At 43.6% G+C, this 20,542-nt stretch overlaps 2 protein-coding genes across 3 annotated transcripts; both read right to left on the reverse strand.

Moving 5' to 3' along the window:
• Positions 1 to 56: 56 nt before the first annotated feature.
• Positions 57 to 11,449, reverse strand: LOC135554111 (dynein axonemal assembly factor 8). 2 transcript variants are annotated; one of them, XM_064986172.1, is made up of 30 exons: positions 11,222 to 11,449; positions 10,939 to 11,043; positions 10,421 to 10,852; positions 10,192 to 10,294; positions 8,261 to 8,420; positions 7,933 to 8,175; positions 7,498 to 7,779; positions 7,093 to 7,234; positions 6,752 to 6,946; positions 6,481 to 6,633; positions 6,139 to 6,333; positions 5,926 to 6,039; positions 5,661 to 5,805; positions 5,247 to 5,541; positions 4,793 to 4,872; positions 4,493 to 4,647; positions 4,231 to 4,357; positions 3,467 to 3,598; positions 3,213 to 3,377; positions 2,732 to 3,034; positions 2,576 to 2,632; positions 2,457 to 2,495; positions 2,105 to 2,274; positions 1,803 to 1,998; positions 1,538 to 1,632; positions 1,301 to 1,415; positions 876 to 1,084; positions 693 to 778; positions 510 to 579; positions 57 to 331 (listed from the first exon to the last, which is right to left on the reverse strand). In XM_064986172.1, exons 1-30 carry the CDS (start codon positions 11,306 to 11,308, stop codon positions 251 to 253), a joined length of 4,731 nt encoding a protein of 1,576 aa, XP_064842244.1. In that variant the 5' UTR covers positions 11,309 to 11,449; the 3' UTR covers positions 57 to 250. The 2 variants fall into 2 exon arrangements, with proteins under 2 accessions (XP_064842244.1, XP_064842243.1); XM_064986171.1 differs by having other exon boundaries at positions 876 to 1,087.
• A 499-nt stretch (positions 11,450 to 11,948) lies between these two features.
• Positions 11,949 to 14,544, reverse strand: igfals (insulin-like growth factor binding protein, acid labile subunit). Its single transcript, XM_064986176.1, has 2 exons — positions 14,455 to 14,544; positions 11,949 to 14,108 (listed from the first exon to the last, which is right to left on the reverse strand). Exon 2 carries the CDS (start codon positions 14,101 to 14,103, stop codon positions 12,301 to 12,303), a length of 1,803 nt encoding a protein of 600 aa, XP_064842248.1. The 5' UTR covers positions 14,104 to 14,108; positions 14,455 to 14,544; the 3' UTR covers positions 11,949 to 12,300.
• Positions 14,545 to 20,542: the final 5,998 nt, after the last annotated feature.

The raw sequence follows: 20,542 nt of genomic DNA on the forward strand, positions 1-20,542 counted from the left end.
TAAAATAAGGTAGTAATGAAAGTATGTACTTCTAGATCACTGAACTCCCAACGATTAATTCCCCTTGACAAGTATAGTCTTGCAATAACTGAAACATGAACCAGCATTTATTTTCTTAACATGAAAATACCGTCTTTTACTTTTTAGCAGGGGGTTACATAAGGTTTCTTACCACAACCAATTAAATATATTTTCTTCATACAGTATTGGTACAGAATTCCAGAAAATAGGTTGGCCCTCTTGGTAATGCTCACTCAGATTGCTGTGGTACAATGGTGTGATGACTATCAGGAGACAGGACATCAAATAGATAGCACAGAAGCTGCAATGCCTAGAACCAAAACAGACGAGATGTTCTCAGACATGCTTGTGATCAATGGTGATTTCTTCATAGACATTCACTCAATCTGTTTTATCGAGGTCAGTTGATCCTGTTAACTAAACATTAAGGGTCCATTTTGCCATTATTTGGTACTACAACAATGTTTCCGCAGTTAGAACAAGCTTACTTTTTTTTCAGTGCTGGGATATATCAGCATTTTCCCCACTTTGGCAAGGTTAGACCTCTCTCTGTAAATACTATAGTAAAAAAAGAAATAAACCATAGCATAGTAATCTACGCAGTCCAGTATGATGCAAAGAAGAAAATGCAAAACACTAACTGGTACATGTTGAGTAGTCCATTTCCTTACCTTTCAAGCATGGAGTCAAAGCAGGTCACAGCGTTATCCTTCTGTAGAACAACGATAAGACAAGGGCCCTCGGGTAGAGCACAAATCTAGAGGAGAGTCAATGCCACAGGCAGAGTGTTACAGTGAGTGACCACTGCATGCTGCTATTGTGCAACTCCTACATGGCAGATACCCACACCTCACCTTCCCATCCCTCTCAGAGGGTAGCATCAGTGTCTCAGCTATGTGACATCTCTGGGTCTCGTCCAGGACAGTCATCCTCCCAGCCACCAGGTGGCAGCCTGTCCTCAGCAGCTGCTCAAGCAGGTCCAGGTGGATGGGGGTTGGGCCCAGTACACTGGTGGGCAGCAGCAGGCAAGTGGTTTGGCAGAGAGCACTGCGGACCAAGAGCCCTGCTGCCACCCACACACAAACAGCCACGTTTACAAAGTTCAACTGCTGTTGATACCGCATCAACTAAACACAACAATTGCCCCAGACCAATCATAGGCAACGTCCCAATAAAAAGTCAATGATTAAGGGACCTGTTTTGTATCCACATAAAAGTAGTAAATAAGCGATTCAACAACAGACACAGCTAGGCTAAAACATTCAAAACTAGACCTCACCTCCATTCAGTCCAGACGCCATAAGGTGTGATAAAGATGGCCTGTTTGCAGCAGCAAGAGTGTGGCTCTGTTCACGAGCCAGACAAGCCAAATGGTCTGAGTGTACACTGGGTATCTGTGATACAGAACAGTGAGTGACAGACAAAAAAGGTGTTCCTTATTTAAACACAGGGCATATGAGACGGCTATACGTCTTGGAATAGTAAATCATGTCTATTGTAGCACTGTGTGATGTACCTGCTCCTGTCTCATGGTGTTGGTCTCTGTGCAGCATAGGCCCTGGGGGAACAGCCTTTTCACATCCTGAACAGCTCTCTGATAGCTCCTCGATCCTACAACATAGTATTATATCATTCATCATGAGCTACTAACATTACATCTGAAACATTAAAGCCTTGTTCCAAAGCCAGTCTCAGCCACTCTGTAACTGATTGATCTATGTTGTCTGGCAGGGTCTGGTAGGTGGCCCAGTATGGTGCGGGGGCGAAGGCCACTGACTGACCATAGATGCCGCTGTGTAGCTGGTCCGAACTGTAATCGGCCCTCCAGAGGAATTGGTCCTGAGCGCGGGCCTGGGCAGGGTCCTCAGGTCCCAGCACGTCCAGTAGCCTCTTCACAGCATTCTCCCTCTGTAGGCACAGAGCCAAGGAAGGCCCAGAGCTCAAGTACTGGACATGGGCTTCTACAGCAGAGGGGTCCTAAGGGGAAAACACAAGAGGAAAACTGAGCTGAGCCAATGCATTTAAAACAATGTAAAAATCTGTCCACTGGCCTGGTTTAGGTAGGTAGGAATATGTGAGTTGCCTGATGCTCTGCAGCAGACGCTAGTGACACAGCTGTGCTATTGTCCAGAACCAGCACATGCAGGCCCACCACAGTGAAGCCACTCCGCTGGACTTTGCTGAGGATTTTCCCCAGAGCATGGCTCCACACTCCAGGCTTGAACAGACACAGTGTGACCAGCGGCTGGGGACCTGATGGAAACAGACAAGAGTGGCAAACAGGGTGCTTACACATTTTCAACTTTTGTACATATTTGTAACCATTGTTGAAGTAATCCACTTTGCAAGTAACCAATGTTTAATAAAACATCCTACATTACATCATGCTATTTAAAGGTCAAAGTTCATCCAAATATACCCGTTTCCAAACTCACCCTGCACCATGCAGTTAAACAATGACTCACACTGGGAACCTGTAAGAAACATTAAACAAGTCAGAAGGGAGGCGGGTGAGAGAGTCGATTGAATGTGCTGATGACCCGGTGACACATACCAGCTACATTAATGCGAGGTGGGGGTAGGAACTTCAGTAATGGGCGCACACTGTGATCTGAAGATGAGAGAAAATCCACATAGCTATCCTTGACATGATTGCCCCAGATATAAGGTACAGTGAAATAGTACCTAGCTTGCACTGACTAGTTTTTACCAGGGATCATGTCTCCCAGGGAGAAGAAGAGGGACGCTTGTCTGAAGGCCAGTTCAGGAGTGGGAGACAACAGTATGTTCAGGTTTCCGGGGTAGTCCCGTGGCAGGAGCCGCCGTAGGGTGGCGAAGGCGTCTACCCTCCTCAGAGCACACACCAGGGCAGGGGAGGAGGCCAGGCCCACCAGACTGCTCTGCCACAGCCGGTCTCCTACCTCATAGGGGCTCACCTCCCGCGCCTGCTCCCGGGACAATGTGGGCAGCCACTTCAGGGCCAGCAGCTCGAATCCATCCTCCATGACATCGCCTGACGGAGAAACAAGGTAGATAGGAGAGAAACGTAGGGCAAAGTTTGGTAGGTGAAGAGTTCAGTGCTACAGCTGAATTGCAAGTACAATATTGGTATTATGAATAACATTATGCATTTTAAATATATTTCCTTACATGGGTTGTGTTGTGGGAATGGTTACTGTGGAGTAAAGTACCTATTGTGTCCCCTGTCCAGAGCCTGTGTAGCAGGCTCAGGCCCTGACTGATGTCCCTTCCAGACAGCGTAAGCACCACCACCTGCTCCAGTTCTGGGTTGGATGGACACCTGTGATTGGACAGCACCACATTGCAGGGGTTGGGTACGGCCCACATTCGCCCACCTGAGAACCAAGCATGAACATAAACTCAATTAAACCAGGAAGCCAGGGAGGGGGTCATCATTGACAGACTGTGTTAACTCTCCCCTTACCAAAGCTATGGAGCAGGCTCTCTCTGTAGGGCAACATGTGAAAGCAGCTGCTCGGGTCCAGCTTTCCTTCATCTGACAGTGTGATGTGGATACATCCCAACAACCTCTGCTTCTCCAACTCTTTCATAAGGGCTGACAAAAAGAGGAATCAGTGTCAATAAACTGAACATTGATGTCACGAGCTCAAATGCTTCTACAGTACCTATCAGCATCAAATGGGATACATGTTCTTTATACACTGACTGTACAAAACATTAGGAACACCTGCTCTTTCCATGACTGTGACCAGGTGAATCTAGGTGAAAGCTATGATCTTTTATTGATGTCACCTGTTGAATCTACTTCAATCAGTGTAGATGAAGGTGTATGTGTACCATTCAGAGGGTGAATGGGCAAGACGAAAGATTTAAGTCCCTTTGAACGGGGGATGGTAGTAGGTGCCAGGCTTGAGTGTGTCAAGAACTGCAATGCTGCTGCGTTTTTCAAGCTCAACAGTTTCCCGTGTGTATCAATGGTCCACCACCCAAAGGATGTCCAGCCAACTTGACAAAACTGTGGGAAGCATTGGCGTAAACATCGGCCAGCATCCCTGTCGAACACTTTCAATACCTTGTAGTCCATGCGCCAACGAATTAAGGCTGTTCTGAGGGCAAAAGGGCGTGCAGCTCAATACTAGGAAGGTGTTCCTAATGTTTTGTACACTCAGTGTACTTTTGAGGTGATAGAAGGAGAGATATTAGGTATTACAGGGTTAGGTGCTATACCTGCAGGCAGGCTGGCACAGTGACGCAGGCCACTCTCTCTCCTCAGAAGTAAGACCAGGCAGTGGGAAGACAGCTCAACCTTCTTCTCATCCACAGTAACAGTGGGCGGACTGCAGAACACTGACACCTTGTCAAAGAGAAAGACAAGTTTTTAAGGGCATATAGTCAACATTGATCTCACCAGCTTCTCTCAGGCACTTTGCTGTCATTTCAGTGTGGTGTGACTGATCTGGAGACAGTGTGGTGGAGGTGGGGTCGTTACCTGCTGACTGGTGAGTCCCAGTGCCTGGGTTCGTTTGGTGGGGAGCTGCAGCCTCTGGACCCCCCTCAGACTGAACCCTCTGCCCTCACACACAGACAGAACCTGGCTGTAGCAGCACGGCGCCACCGCTGGAGACACTATCAAGAACACGTCCACTATGAGGTGGGAAGGGAAGAGTCAGATCCACAGTAAGACATTTTGAAACTTCCAACTACTGTACTTGGGATAAAGACTAGAGTAAAGCATCAAGTCATAACTCTAACATTGTTGACCTCAAGTGTGTACTTGTTTCTGAGTTACCTTTAACAGTAGCACACAGGGTGGTAGAGGACCTGGTTAAATACAAGGGGCTGCTTCCCTCTCCATCACCAGGGGCAGAGCTGAGATAGTTGGAAGAAAATCACGTTTTTTGTGAAATACTTTTGACTACTGTTTGTGATGTGTATGTTATATATATATATATATATATTGCACACGAAGATGAAAACAAATGTATCAATCAATGTTTACTGAGTAAACCTTCAGCCTCTTGACCTTCCATCTACTCATGATGATTAATGATGTTGTTGTTTTTTAAATTGCTTGTTTTTGTTGTTGTTTTTGCTTCACAACGCTTTGAGATTCTTTATGTAAGGTATAGCACTATAAAAGTTCAATACATTGTTATTAGTAGTAGTAATATGTTTGTTTTTCTACTTGTAATGTTTGAGTGATGGTTGTGAGACATCAGGATGTCTCTGGACTACAAACACACCTGTCAGTTGGAGCCTGGTCAGGGTTCTGGGAATTATTCTCTGGAACTCTCCCTGCGAACCACGTGACCAGTTCCCTGTGCACACTGCTGGCCAGGCGAGGGGAGTAGAGGAAGGGCAAGTTCTTGCTGCTGTAGTGCAGGGCGTTGATGGATGCCGGGTCTGTCTTCCTAGCCAGCAGGGGGTCTGAAGGGCCTGTTACATCCTGCCACACGGTGCGGGCGTGAGGCCCTCGGACAGCCAGGGCAAGGACGGGCTCATCGGCCCCCTCATCTCCCTGCCCGTAGGATACCCTGCCTGAATCGGAGACATACTTACTATAACTTACTGAATCATTCCAGTCTAGGCCACTGAAGATCTGCAGACTAGATAAGAATATAACAGAATAGAAGTTTATTAGTTGATAGACGTTTTACCGGCGCTGTTGGTCAGAAGGCCAGGAGGAGGGTAAAGGAGGCGGAGGCCACACACATCCAGGCCTGAGCTGTGGAGAAGCTGGAGGGTGTGGTGAACCACCAGGGGATGTAGGAACAAAGACGTGTATCCCAGAGCAACAGCTATCTGTGAGGAGAAGAAGAAAAACTGTATGGTTGATTTCCTCATCCCATGACCATAGGGTATTAACCCTGAGGTTAGACGATACCAAGGAGTTTTGGAACCGCTGAGACGAGATGTTCTTACCTCTGTGTGTAGCTGCTGAGTGCACATGGTCTCAGGCCTCTGACAGCTGAGCTCCTGAGTCTCCACAGTCTGCCAGTAGAAGCCTGGGTTCAGACCGAAGGTCCTCTTCACAGCCTGAGACACAGGGCAAATTATACAGCACATTACAGGGAACACATCCACATCATCAAGTCAATCTCAGATTCTAAGCATTCACCTGTACCTACTACCTACCATTTTGTCTGAATTGACAGAGATTAAACTGTCCAGGCAGGAGGCAGGTATGTGGACGGTTGGGGGATAGGCCTCTTGGTCTAATAGGCTCCTGAGCTGCGGCAGCCAATGGGTGATGGCTCTGAGGGAGGTCTGAGAGAGGAACCTGCAGACACGCTGCTGGAACACACTATGACTCTTATCCACACCCCGTTTCTATATAGAAGAAAAAGGAAAATCACTGCAGAAAATGTGGTGTAGGAACAAATGAAATGTTTGGGTGCATTCACATAGAATTGGGAATTAGAATACTACTACTAATAATAAGTAATTTAAAAGGATCTCTATGTTCATTCCTCTCACCCGTGGTTTTCGGACAAGTTGTAGGCTCTCTCCGTGGGACACAGCACAGATGTGTAGAGCCAGTCCATCCTCTGTCCACAGCTGCTGTAGGCCGGCCACCCAGAAAGGTACAGCAGCCCTGTCATCACCCCCGTGAGGGTCTGGTGCTCCAACCTACAAGACACAAGTTAGAGGCCTCAGTAAGACATGGACTCCATCTCAAACAGAGTAAAAATAATCAGATGATCTCAGTTGAATGACGTTGTCAAGGACTAGTCAAATAAATATTCACCAAAGACAGAAACCAAGCAACCAGAGCATTGTATATATGGGATTTGGTTGTGGCTGACTCCACTGTTGGTGCTTTCCAATGATGACTGCTGCTGGCTACCAGGCCGGGACTGGAGAGGCATACAGTCAGCAGCAAGCACTCCTTATCCTCCATATCAGCAGGCAGAGTATTAACTGATTGTAGGTGAGAGGCCTCCTGGGAAAAAAAGAACGAAAAAGATTATATATGTAGGGGTAACGCTCAATTTATCAAATGGCACTGAGGGAATGACAATGACAAAGAAGACTGAGTGGAGAGCTATTGAATTGTGAGCACTGAGTCTCTGTTCCAGATGAACTTACAGTGTCATAAAGAACATCAGTCTTCTCAGCGGCAGGCTCCCTGTCTCCAGCAGACCTTGTTGGTCTAAAGCTTTCCAGCTGTTTCTGGAGCTGTTGCTGGCACTGTGCTCTCTGTTTCTGTTGCTCTCTCTGCTCTCGGTCACTGACAGGTCACAAAACAGGTGTTCAGCCACCAGTGGAGGCTGCTGAGGGGAGGACGGCACATAATAATGGCTGGAACGGAGCGAATGGAATGGCATCAAACCATGTGTTTGATGTACCTTATTTGATACTATTCCACTCCAGCCTTTAGCATGAGCCCGTCCTCCCAAATGAAGGTGCCACCAACCTCCTGTGTGAGCCACTGACTAAGATTCAAGATACAGTATATGAGACAAAGTCTCCTAAAATGAATATCGTATCTACCTTTGTTTCTTTGGCTGCCCGGTAGTAGCACTCTGCTGAAAAGCAGGTGTTCTCTCAACTGGCGGCCTGTTTTGGTCACGCTTCATTGTGGTTTGGTTGTCCACCTCTGGAAGCAGAGATGTTATCTCATTGTTAGCCTCAGGCAGCTTGTCCTTCAAGGACACTCTTCTGGGGGTTCTGCATGTAGAATCTGCTGGAACTGGATCTTTCCTGTCCGGCTCTCTCCTGTTTCTGTTCGCCTCGCGTAACATTCTGAGTAACAGGCTCTTTCCAGTTACTTCCCTGGGAGAGAAAAAAAAAAACATTGACTCAGGAAGGAGTAAAACTGAATTCATAATTCACAGATACAGAGCCATTATAGTACTGTATATTTACAAACCTATGTAATAATGTTTAGATCTTTACAATGGGTCAATTATTCAAGGCAATATTTACTCTTTTCCATTCAGTAAACCAGACCGTATATTATTGTCTGTTTTCTTATCAGATTGGTTTTCGTCATGTAGGTTGGGGTTGGTCAGCTTCATGGATTGTGATGAAGTGCTGTTACATGGTCTGGTTGTGTTCGTGGGAGGCTCAGGGTTACGTAAATCAATATAAACGGTGGGCGCTTCCTGGCGGCTTGGCTGCAACTCAAATGCCATCCTTTTGAAAGACTTTCTCCATCCACCATTTTGTCTGGGCAGTAAACAAAACGTTCATGTTAATTAATTACATTATTCATAATCATGTGAAACCCACACAACTTGATCATATATTTTACCGGAAATTGGTAGGATGTTGGACAGGTGCTTTCTGAGGCACACCAGAAGTTGTATCTGGCGCAGTTTCTCTTTTCTCTTCAGCATCTCTAAATGACGGTGTCCTACAGAAAGCAGACAGCCTCTCCAATATAGTATCCTGTGACCTTACATTGTCTCCATCTGTGACCAAATTCAGAATGAATTGATTACATCATTATGATAATAGCATTGAATGTGAATGACATGCTAGGTGCACTCTGGTTACTCTACATCTACTAGTTGTTCAGCAGTAGCTATACAGTTGAAGTCGGAAGTTTACATACACCTTAGCCAAATACATTTAAATTCAGTTTTTCCCAATTCCTGACATTTAATCCTCGTAAAAATTCCCTGTCTTAGATCAGTTAGAATCACCACTTTATTTAAGAGTGTGAAATGTCAGAATAATAATAGAGAGTGATTAATTTCAGCTTTTATTTATTTCATCACATACCCAGTGGGTCAGAAGTTAACATACACTCAATTAGTACTTGGTAGCATTCACTTTAAATTGTTTAACTTGGATCAAACGTTTTGGGTAGCCTTCCATAAGCTTCCCACAATAAGTTGGGTGAATTTTGGCCCCTTCCTCCTGACAGAGCTGGTGTAACTGAGTCAGGTTTGTAGGCCTCCTTGCTCACACACGCTTTTCAGGTCTACCCACAACTTTTCTATAGGATTGAGGTCAGGGCTTTGTGATGGCCACTCCAATACCTTGACTTTGTTGTCCTTAAGCCATTTTGCCACAACTTTGTAAGTATGCTTGGGGTCATTGTCCATTTGGAAGACCCATTTACGAGCAAGCTTTAACTTCCTGACTGATGTCTTGAGATGTTGCGTCAATATATCCACATCATTTTCCATCCTCATGATGCCATCTATTTTGTGAAGTGCAACAGGCCTTCCTGTAGCAAAGCACCCCCACAACATGGTTCTTCACGGTTGGGATGATGTTCTCCGGCTTGCAAGCCTCCCACTTTTTCCTCCAAACATAATGATGGCCATTATGGCCAAACAGTTCCATTTTTGTTTCATCAGACCAGCGGACATTCCTCCAAAAAGTACAATCTTTGTCCCCATGTTCAGTTGCAAACCGTAGTCGGGCTTTTTTTAATGGCGGTTTGGGAGCAGTGGCTTCTTCTTTGCTGAGCGGCCTTTCAGGTTATGTCGATATAGGACTCGTTTTACTGTGAATATAGATACTTTTATACCTGTTTCCTCCAGCATCTTCACAAGGTCCTTTGCTGTTGTCCTGTGATTGATTTGCACTTTACGCACCAAAGTATGTTCATCTCTAGGAGACAGAACGCATCTCCTTCCTGAAAGGTATGACGGCTGCGTGATCCCTTGGTGTTTATACTTGTGTACTATTGTTGGTACAGATGAACATGGTACCTTTGCGTTTGGAAATTGCTCCAAAGGATGAACCAGACTTGTGGAGGTCTGCAATTTTTTTTCTGAGGTTATGGCTGATTTCTTTTGATTTTCCCATGATCTCAAGCAAAGAGGTACTGAGTTTTAAGGAAATTGAAATACATCCACAGGTACACCTCCAATTGACTCAAATGATGTCAAGTAGCCTATCAGAAGCTTCTAAAGCCATGACATCATTTTCTGGAATTTTCCAAGCTGTTTAAATGCACAGTCAACTTAGTGTATTTTAACTTCTGACCCACTGGAATTGTGATACAATACATTATAAGTGAAATAATCTGTCTGTAAACAATTGTTGTACAAATTACTTGTGTCATGCACAAAGTAGATGTCCTAACCGACTTGCCAAAACTATAGTTTGTTAACAAGAAATTTGTGGAGTGGTTGACAAATGAGTTTTAATGACTCCAACCTAAGTGTATGTAAACTTCCAACTTCAACTGTGACAGTGATACCTTAGAGTTACCCTATTGTCTACCTGGTTGTATTTCCATAGGTTCGCCAGACACACTGCCTCCTAAAAAGAGTCGATCTGTTTGAAGAGTCAGAAGAATCTGGTCCAGATCCCAGTGCTCCAGTGGCTGGTAAAAACACAAAGGTACTGATTTGTAGGACATAACACTTCATCAGTATCTATCTAATGGTCAACAAATACATTAGTTATTATGTAGTACCCTCTCAATTTATAACAGGAAACTTAAACTCACCTCAAAAGACAAAACAGTTTGACTATTTTGTAGTGGCTTTTTCATAGAGCCTTTTGGTTCAGTTCTCGGTGTCTTTCTCAAAGCATTGAGTGACTCCAATGTGTTTTCTTCACAAGCTGTGTTGTGTGAAGTGTGTGGCGATGTGGACTCAGTTGTTGTTTGTCTGTTTAGTGTGCCATGGCCGTGGTGCGCTGAGGTGTCCCCTTTCATCTCCACAGGATGGCCTCCTGCCCAAGCTGCCTTTCTAATAGAGTCATGGCTGCATATCTCATTTACCTTATTACCTATGGGACTGAGCTCCTGGAGTGTGCCCTGCTGGGCTAAATCAGTAGCTTGATAAACTCCATGGGGTTCAGTTGTAGGCTCTCTATGAGGGCAAATGGTCTCCTCTGTCAAACACAGTTGTGGCTGTGCCATAGATATTAGAAGCTCCTGTTTGGGATACACACAGTAACCTTGTCAAGGACTCGTCACCAATTGGTGTAAACTTGCTCGGCTCGCTAGCTATTTCACGTTACCTCTATTTCAGAGTCCTCCAATGACAGACACTCTAGGCACTCTGTGTGTTTAGGAAGAAGGGCTACTGGTCGCCGAAAGATGGAAATGTCTTCTTCATTTTCAGACTGGAGAGTAAGATTAGATACATTTCAGCTAACGTTTGATACATTTATCTTGATTTACTGTGGCAAACACAATTCAAACTCTTGTGGAACAGCAAGTAAGTAGCAAAACTCATACAAATGAAGGGTTTTTCATAGGGCTAGCTAGCTAACGTTAGCTAAGAGCAGTAATCAAACTCACCGATGAAGAATCCGAATCAATGGACGGAATATGGGGTTTGAAGCTGTCAAAAAGAGCATTCCAACGCTTTAAAGGATCTGTGTCCATATTGACAAAAACTAATGTATCTATAATGATCAAGATAGACCACTCTTATGTGAAAACAGTAGCAGTCAGCTCCACTAAGTTAGCTCAAGTTAAATAGCTGCTAACAACAACTAGCAAACTGTTGGTTACCATAACAACTGAACTACGAGAGTGAGGAGCGCATATAAATTATGGAGGAGCACGTGTTGCAGTGCAGAAGAGACGTGGCCTGGGGAAAGATGGTCAACATGAACATGTCAACATCTGTGATGCGACTGCGAGTTAAGTAATGTATGAACCGTTCAAGTTCTGCGGTCTATGAATCCTGCAGTCAAAGCTGTATTGAAAATGTGCTGCTGTAAAATTGCTCCTGCCCACTTCTTCAAAATGAAAACGTTATAGTGTCGTTATATGTAGGCCCTGAAGGTTTACTTCTCCCTCTGCTTAGAGTTCTGGACCATTATGGTACAGGAGGAAGTGTTTACCTTGTGTACACACATGGTCCATCTGGCCCCTCAATAGCTGGGCCTCTGCACCTTTAATTGGTAAAGGCTGCTATTGTTTACCTAGGGCCTATATCTATATTTGGTTGTGTGACCAATTCCTTGTTGAGCAAATCTGTCTCTTAAATATTTATTCAGAGGACAAAAACAAACATGACTTGTGTTTATTCAAAGGAGGAGTTTAATAGTCACCCATTCAAAAGTGGACTGCTTTGAAACATGTCCTAAAAGCTAAATGTACTGTACACTGTGTATTCTAGTAGGCTTACTTGCAATGCTTTAATGAACATTTCATGAAATATGAAACTAACTAAAAGTGTATTATGCAAAAGCTACATACTTGCAACATGTAGGGCCTAATTACCACAGTAGCAAAAATATTCCGTAACATTACATATTTTGAGAAATAATTAATATAGGCTAAATCATTGAATGTACAGGGAAAATTGTAGGCTAACAACAATTATTTTGAAATGATTGTCTTCCAAATGTCTGGCGTCTTTGACCCCTTCAGCAGTTGTTGAAATGTTCGTTGCTGATATCCCTCAGGTCATGGCCAACCAAGCCTGGAGGGCTGTTGCATGTTATATTGTTGTAGATGGTGACAACAGTGTGGGGTTCCTCTCCCTCAGCCAGGGTTTCCACTTGCCGGGGCACCGTCTGCGGTCTCCTCAAGCTGTAGTCTCTAAGGGGAAGGACACTGCAGTCACACTTCCAACGGTTCCCTGTCAGCCACAGTTGGTGTAGGGTGTCTGGGATATCTGGTGGAATGCTGCTAAGAGCGTTATCTTTCAGGTTTAGATAGCGTAGCCTGGGCAGCAGCTGCATGGTACCATTGTGCAGGATCTCCAGCCTGTTAGCTGAGAGGTCCAGCCACGAGAGATGCTTCAAGGGCATGAGGGCCTCAGAGGGAAGTTGACGGAACAGGTTGCTGGACAGCAGCAGATAGTCCAGGTTCTTCAGGCCGTAGAAGGTGTGGGAGGTTAGGACCTCGAGCTTGTTGAATCTCAGGTCTAGTTGTTGTAGGCCCAAGAGTTCCACAAAACTCTGGCGCTCCACCACAGAGATGTTGTTGTTTTGAAGAAAGAGTCGTCGCAGACCCGATAGTCCAATGAAAGCTTGGGTCGTGACCCTGGTCAGACAGCCCTTATCCAGGTGAAGACTGTGGAGCTTAGCGAGACCTTTGAACACTTGGTCTGGAAGACTGCGGAAACAGCTGCCAGACAGGTTAATGACAGCCAGGTGAGAGAGGCCCATGAAGGTGCCCATCCGGGCCTCCTGCACCTGGTTGTGCTCCAGCTCTAGAACCTCCAGGTGCCCAAGCCCCTCAAAGATCCTGTCCCCCAAGGCATGGATCCGGTTGTAGCTCAGACGCAGTTCTTCAAGGTACTGCAAGTCACGGAAAGTCCTGGGCCTTAGTCCACTGATGGAGTTGTTGGAGAGCCGCAGCACATGGAGGCTGTGAAGACCAAGGAAAGTCTCATCGTGGAGCGCTGACAGTTTATTGTTTGTGAGATCCAGCCATCTGAGGGACTTCATACCCACAAAGGCTCTGGGTACCACCGTCACTATCTGATTCTGAGCCAGGTAAAGCTTTTGCAGTTTGGGGAGCTTCATGAACACATTAGCCTTAATGACCTTCAGGTAATTTCCGGTTAGGTCCAACTCCTTCAGCTCGGTAAGACCTTGGAAGAGTTGTGGCTGTAAGTAAGCCAGCCTATTCCCAGCCAGCACCAGCTCCCTCAGGCCATGCAGGTCATGGAACCCAGTCTCAGGCAACACTGCTAATGAGTTCCACCCCAAGTTGAGAAGCCACATATGTGGGAGGCCAGCAAACAACTTCTCCTCAATGCGGGACAGTTGATTGTTATGGAGACTAAGCGAGGCGAGGTTAGGCGTGTTCTGGAAGATAGTGCCCGGCAATGAACGGATTCGGTTGCGCTCCAGGTGGATGTGAGCTAGCGACTTAAGCCCTCTGAACACCTGAGAGTCAAGTGACACCAGCTGACCGCTCTGTAGATTCAGAAAATCCAAGTTGCTGAGATCCTTGAAGGTGGTGGCAGGCAGAGTGGTGAACAGGTTTCCATCCAGCCAGAGGGAGCGAGTGGCGACAGGCACGTCAGAGGGGGCCTGGGTGTAGTTGCGTGCGCTGCAGTAGACATTGAGCTCTAGACTGTAGTCGTCATGCAGACAGGTGCAGCCCTTGGAACAAGGAATGGGCTCCTCAGTAGGTTTCTCTCCCCCTGTGTCAGGGTCTGGCAACACCAGTGATGTCCCCAGTACCCACAACACCAGTAGCACAATGGTGTGCATAACAGCTGGGGGTAGTGAGCAAAGGAAGTAAGCTCAATGTTGGTGCTCCTTATCTAAAACTACTTAATATGCTTATTCTCTTTGTAATTAACATGTATTTTCTCACATTTTAAGTCCTCCCTGAAAGCCAATAAATTAACATATGTACTCAGATTACTCAGATTTTACGTGAACCAATTTAAGATGAATAGTATAGGCAATGCCTAGGCCTATTTCCAAAATTATTATTATTATTTTTTACTGCAAACATTCATTACTAAAATATGCAAAGCTACTATAAGTGTACATTCATTTCTATTATGTGTAATTTTAAAATATGAAAGTTCAATGAATCAGAATAGTTTACCTTACCTTATATTTCAGAGATTTTGACTGAGGTAGACCGACAGACAGCCACCCACTAAACGAAGGACGTGTGTATTTGTGTTTGGAATGGAAAACCTGCCTAGTCTTTCTAGAAAAAGTCAGACCCACTGAACTCTCAGAATTAACCTGTTCATACCCCATGACCAACATCATCATCGGTCTTTCAATGAGACTATGGTCTCATCTCTCTCAAATATATTTTTTATACATATACAAACATATCAGTATCTTTATAAGTACATTTTCAGTGAATATTCTTAACTATTTGATGTTCAAGAATTTAATAAACAAAATGCATTTTTTTTCCCATGACCTCAGTTACCTCTTATCTCTCTATTGGTTCTTAGTTTTAAACTCAGATTTGTCATACTACATAACATCATTAATACCGCAAAAATTCATATTATATGAATGTCTACTGTACATATGGTCTGGTGGTCTGACTTCCAAGTAGCCTTATGCTGTTTACTAAAGCCAGGGTCCTTTCTCTGAGTACATTTACTATAGATTCTGACTGATACAGACAACATGGCTGAGAGATAAGACAAACCTGGTGCAATAAACCTGTGCTGAAAAGTAGCAATGGCATTTTGAAATGTACAGTTGAAGTCGGAAGTTTACATACACCTTAGCCAAATACATTTAAATTCAGCTTTTCACAATTCCTGACATGTAATCATAGTAAAAGTTCCCTGTCTTAGGTCTGTTAGGATCACCACTTTATTTTAAGAATGTGAAATGTCAGAATAATAATAGAGAGAATTATTGATTTATTTCAGCTTTTATTTCTTTCATCACATTCCCAGTGGGTCAGAAGTTTACATACACTCAATTAGTATTTGGTAGCATTGCCTTTCAATTGTTTTACTTGGGTCAAACATTTTTTCACACGCTTTTTCAGTTCTGCCCACACATTTTCTATAGGATTGAGGTCAGGGCTTTGTGATGGCCACTCCAATACCTTGACTTTGTTGTCCTTAAACCATTTAGTCACAACTTTGTAAGTATGCTTGGGGTCATTGTTCATTTGGAAGAGCAATTTGCGACCAAGCTTTAACTTTAACTTTAACTGATGACTTGAGATGTTGCTTCAGTATATCCACATAATTTTCCATCCTCATGAAGCCATCTATTTTATGAAGTGCACCAGGCCCTCCTGCAGCAAAGCACAACATGATAATGCCACCCCCGTGCTTCACGGTTGGGATAGAGTTCATCGGCTTGCAAGCCTCCGCCTTTTTCCTCCAAACATAATGATGGTCATTATGGCCAGTATTATTTTTGTTTCATCAGACCAGAGGACATTTCTACAAAAAGTACGATCTTTGTCCCCATGTGCAGTTTCAAACCGTAGTCTGTTTTTTTATGGCAGTTTTGGAGCAGTGGCTTCTTCCTTGCTGAGCTGCATTTCAGGTTATGTTGTAATAGAACTAGTTTTACTGTGAATATAGATACTTTTGTACCTGTTTCGTCCAGCATCTTCACAAGGTCCTTTGCTGTTGTTCTGGGATTGATTTTCACTTTTCGCACCAAAGTACGGTCATCTCTAGGAGACAGAACGCGTCTCCTTCCTGAACGGTATGACGGCTGCGTTGTCCCATGATGTTTATACTTGTGTACTATTGTTGGTACATATGAACGTGGTACCTTCAGGCGTTTGGAAATTGCTCCAAAGGATGAACCAGACTTGTGGAGGTCTGCAATTTTTTTTCTGAGTTTTTGGCTAACTTGAGTTTTTGGCCTTGAAATACATCCACAGGTACACCTCCAATTGACTCAAATGATGTCAATTAGCCTATCAGAAGCTTCTAAAGCCATGACATAATTTTCTGGAATTTTCCAAGCTGTTTAAATGCACAGTCAACTTAGTGTATTTTAACTTCTGACCCACTGGAATTGTGATACAGTGAACTATAAGTGAAATAATCTGTCTGGAAACAATTGTTGGAAAAATTACTTGTGTCATGCACAAAGTAGATGTCCTAACCAACTTGCCAAAACTACAGTTTGTTAACAAGACATTTGTGGAGTGGTTGACAAATGAGTTTTAATGACTCCAACCTAAGTGTATGTAAACTTCTGACTTCAACTGTATTACAAAAAGAGATTCAGGTTTGTACTTGCAATGTGGGTAAAAGCTCAGTATTAAGAGTTGTTAGATGTTATTTTTGTCTGAATTTGATATCAGTGCACTGTAGCTAATCATTATCCCAGGTAAAGGGAAATGTAGTTGTTTCTTATCTCACAGCACACACATTGACCAGCAAACAGACTCTGATGTTAAACTTGGGTTGACTTTCACTTTATTCTCTTTCTCTGTAGCTTGGTTTCGTGAACTTACTGGACTACCCAGAACCGGACGTGTGCCTAAGGACGTCCAAATTCAATAAAATCTAACAGAAAACATGACCATTGGCTGGACTATCCTGGACTTTGACAGACTGGCAGTTAAGAAAAGACATGGGTATGTTGTGTAATGCCTACTCTAATACTGGCAGGCATTAAATTACATTGTTTTGTCACACTGAACATTTTTGTCACTAAATTATATCCTAAACCTTAAGTAGGTATATCAGGGTTTTAAGATGCAAAGTCATCATTTTGACACAGAACTGTCACCTTAGGCGTAGTTCTCTGTTTAGCTCAACAAGTTTCTCCTTTCACAATGTGATTGTTCCATGATAGTGAACAACACGAGACGTGCCTGAAGGTTGTTAGAAAGATAAAGCATCCCTAATATTTAAGCAGTGTGTTTAATGTTTATAATTGGTGGTGCTATTCACTTCTTTCACCACTAGAGAGCACTGCTGCTCTGTTACCTAGGCATATGAGACACGTTGAAGGAATCCGAAAGCTCACTTTCTCTGACAGGAAAGACCCTTCAGCATACAATCCAGTTATCCCAATCTGTTTGTAGTTGTTTACATGTTTTGAGATATTGTTTTACTTTGAATTAGTCCAACAAGATAGCCACCTTACCACGTACACTCTGTCATGGCAATGTTTCATTCAAGTTTGATTCAGAACTTCCATTTCGGCCCTTGTTTGCTACAGAATGGTGTCAAATAAAATAATATGGAAGAACTGTTGAGTTTTATGCTGTTAGAATGATTAATGAGCTATCGCAAAAAGATATACCAGCTTATTTACTTTTCCTATTTTTAAGAAATGAAGGAATGGGTCTCGTGAAGGTGTGTAAATCCCTGTACCGGAGGGAAATGTCCCATAGTGCGTCTTTAACAATTCCTGCTCCCCAGACAAACACCTCTAATTGGCTCACTCCCCTGCACTCAACCAGCAGAAAGGTTCCCTTCCCAGGTCTGTCAGCACCGGGAGAACAGGAGGCTTCATGGTGAGTGACAGAGCCCCAGCTGCAGTGGCAGTGAATGTAGAGCAATGTCTCGCGCTCTGCTGGGAGTCAGTGTTTATATACAGGAGGAATAGATAAACTCCTCAGTCACATAAGTAGCAGTGGAAAAGTTGAGAACTTCCTCAGCAGTGGTGAACAGACCTGAAGGGCACCATGTCAGTGTGTGTTGGAGGATCCGTGCTGATACCTACAATACCGCATCTTCCTTATATTTTTGTTATTCCTTCTGCTGCTCATGACTGTCTGTCAGAGAATGAATGCCTAGAGGGGCAAGTGCACTCTACTGCCTTCCAAATTCTATCCCAACAGTAGAGAATACTGCCTACCTCCGTTAGGCTAACTGTTGTGTAATCGTGCAGGCTGACACTGTTTTGAATGCTGGTTATGGAGCAAAGCTATGTTATATTAATACTATTTTTGCCAGTTGCACAGACGTATTTTTTACAGCTGGCTTATTATACAGATTGTAGGCTAACTAAATGCATTATATGTGAGGCTTGTATATAGCGCAGGGCTGTCGAGGGGAACCTAATGGCACAAGTCCCTTAAGATCACGTGCGACAGCCATATTGTATGAAATCTAGCATGTCGACTTCCCTGGGATAACATATGCTGCTGGCATATTGGATTCTCCAGATGTAGGGAGCAGATAATAGGTATAATTTCATAAAAGAACATTACCATTCCGCCAGGTACTTTTGCATGATTATTGCAAGAGATGACATCAAACCCAATCCACTGACGAGTGAGAGGGGGCATAGACATTTAAAGTAATTTCCTTTCTCTTTATACAGGCTATGTATGTAGAGGGGCTAAACTCCAGGAATGTGTCGTAAAAAGTTGGTTTGCAGTAGATTGTAGACTACAACTATACAGGTGAAGTGTAACAAGCTTATTTCTATTTCACAGTGATAGAACAGTACTGAATGAAAATTAAACTAGCGGCTTTGTGTGGAGCCGTGGGAGACATAGGCTAAGAAGAGTTTACCTCAAGGTAATATGAAATAACCATGGAACTTTTTCATTATTTCAGGGATTAATTGTATTATCGTGTTACAAAAAAAGTGTTTTATTCGACTCAGAACATGAAATAATCCCCTCGAGAGATTATTTATTACTCTCCAAGGACAAGATTCTTCTTCCCTCAAGATAAGACTAATCTTCCCTGAAGATGTAGGATTATTCACCCAACCCGTCTCAAAATGGAGAGCAACTGTCGGAAAGGGCCGTGATCCCCATCTGAATCAAAGGTGAAGCATAATGAAGCTGTAGCACAGAAAATACTTTGTAGGAATGAACTAACCTGTATGATTTTAAACACTTGAATCAGTAAACATTACTTTGACCCACTGGTCTGCTGTTGAGATGAGTCCATATCACACACCGTCTGTTGGGTACATCCCACTAGGCCTATAGGCATTAGATGAAGCCTGCAGGCCTCAATCTCAAACAAATGGACTTATTGGCACCAATGTTCCCTCTAATGTTTTAGGGCACCGAGTCTTGTGAGCCGGAAACTTGAACCTTGTGAGAATTTTATGCAAATTCCGGCACTGATGTTCAGTGAACACTGAAGTTGTATCCTTACAGTTTTAGACAGTAGCCAATAGGCTATTGTGGCTATTTGAGCGTAATGTAGGCCTACCAACAAAACCAATGGAGCAAATCACATAACATTTTTACATGAAAATAGCTTTTGATTTCTATGATATAACCTATATTTGGTGTTCAATGCAGGCCTACATTTTATGACACTTTTAATAACGTGTTTACATTATGAAGGGCTTGACATTGATTTTTTTTACTAGGGTCTGTTCTGTAACACCGTGGGCCAAATAGGTGACTGTAAATTGCATTGTATGATGCAAGAAACCACTTTACAAAATAACAGTGATTATAATTACCATACAGAGAATTAGACAATGTAGGCTACCTCTGCCTATTGGTTTATTTGCAAATTTAAGCCTGCGTCAAAATACATCACTGCAGACCCTTTAATTAAGACGTAAGCTTTTTGCCTGACTGGCTTTTCAAAGACTACTTGAAATGTTGCCAACATGTTTTGTGCTCTTGTAGGAACCAATAACTCCCCAAGGCTGACCTATACTTATCTATAACTGGGCTAATAACTCGCTAACAAGCAAAGAATATCAACAAATGTGCACATGCGGGGTTCTTCGCTCTGATCTAAAAAGGGCTGATCTAAAAATTGCGGGTGATTGAAAGGCTGCTCGTGGCCAACCCCCACCAATATAATTCTACTCCTTTGCGCTCTGGCTCTGTCTAAAACAAAATCAAAGACTAAATCTTGTAAAGTTAGATTTGTTTTGTTTTGCTGATATAATGTTGATTCGATCAACAGAAAAAAACGTTGATCTATATAGTCTAATCTAATGGGGCGAACTCAGTGAAGTTCAATCTTTTGCGTCTCTGGGTGCGGCTGGCATTTCTTCTGCACAGCCGTCTTGGAGGAGGTGCGCGTTCTCGCACACGCGCAGTTTAAAGGGAACATTGATTGCCACTAATTCATTCCATCTAACTGGAAGGAGGCAATTTTTCACAATTAATAAGAACAGAGGCCTTCCTTCGTGATACACATTCAAATTGACTCCCGGTTTGCGGTATGAAAACGTCTGACAGACTTATCCATTCAAGAGCTCTGAAATGTCCAGCTGTGTGACCCAAAGCCATTTGAAACATTCG

Source organism: Oncorhynchus masou, chromosome 14, assembly GCF_036934945.1.
Source record: "Oncorhynchus masou masou isolate Uvic2021 chromosome 14, UVic_Omas_1.1, whole genome shotgun sequence".
NCBI classification, from domain to species: Eukaryota; Metazoa; Chordata; class Actinopteri; order Salmoniformes; family Salmonidae; genus Oncorhynchus; species Oncorhynchus masou.

Excerpts from the sequence above, each read along its gene's own strand:
- LOC135554111 (XM_064986171.1), bottom strand. The coding sequence starts at position 11,308 with ATGGACACAGATCCTTTAAAGCGTTGGAATGCTCTTTTTGACAGCTTC. Across the intron at positions 4,873-5,246 it reads GACCAGGCTCCAACTGACAG|CTCTGCCCCTGGTGATGGAG; the intron begins GTGTGTTTGTAG and ends CAACTATCTCAG. Across the intron at positions 1,088-1,300 it reads GGCGTCTGGACTGAATGGAG|CAGGGCTCTTGGTCCGCAGT; the intron begins GTGAGGTCTAGT and ends TGTGGGTGGCAG.
- igfals (XM_064986176.1), bottom strand. The coding sequence starts at position 14,103 with ATGCACACCATTGTGCTACTGGTGTTGTGGGTACTGGGGACATCACTG.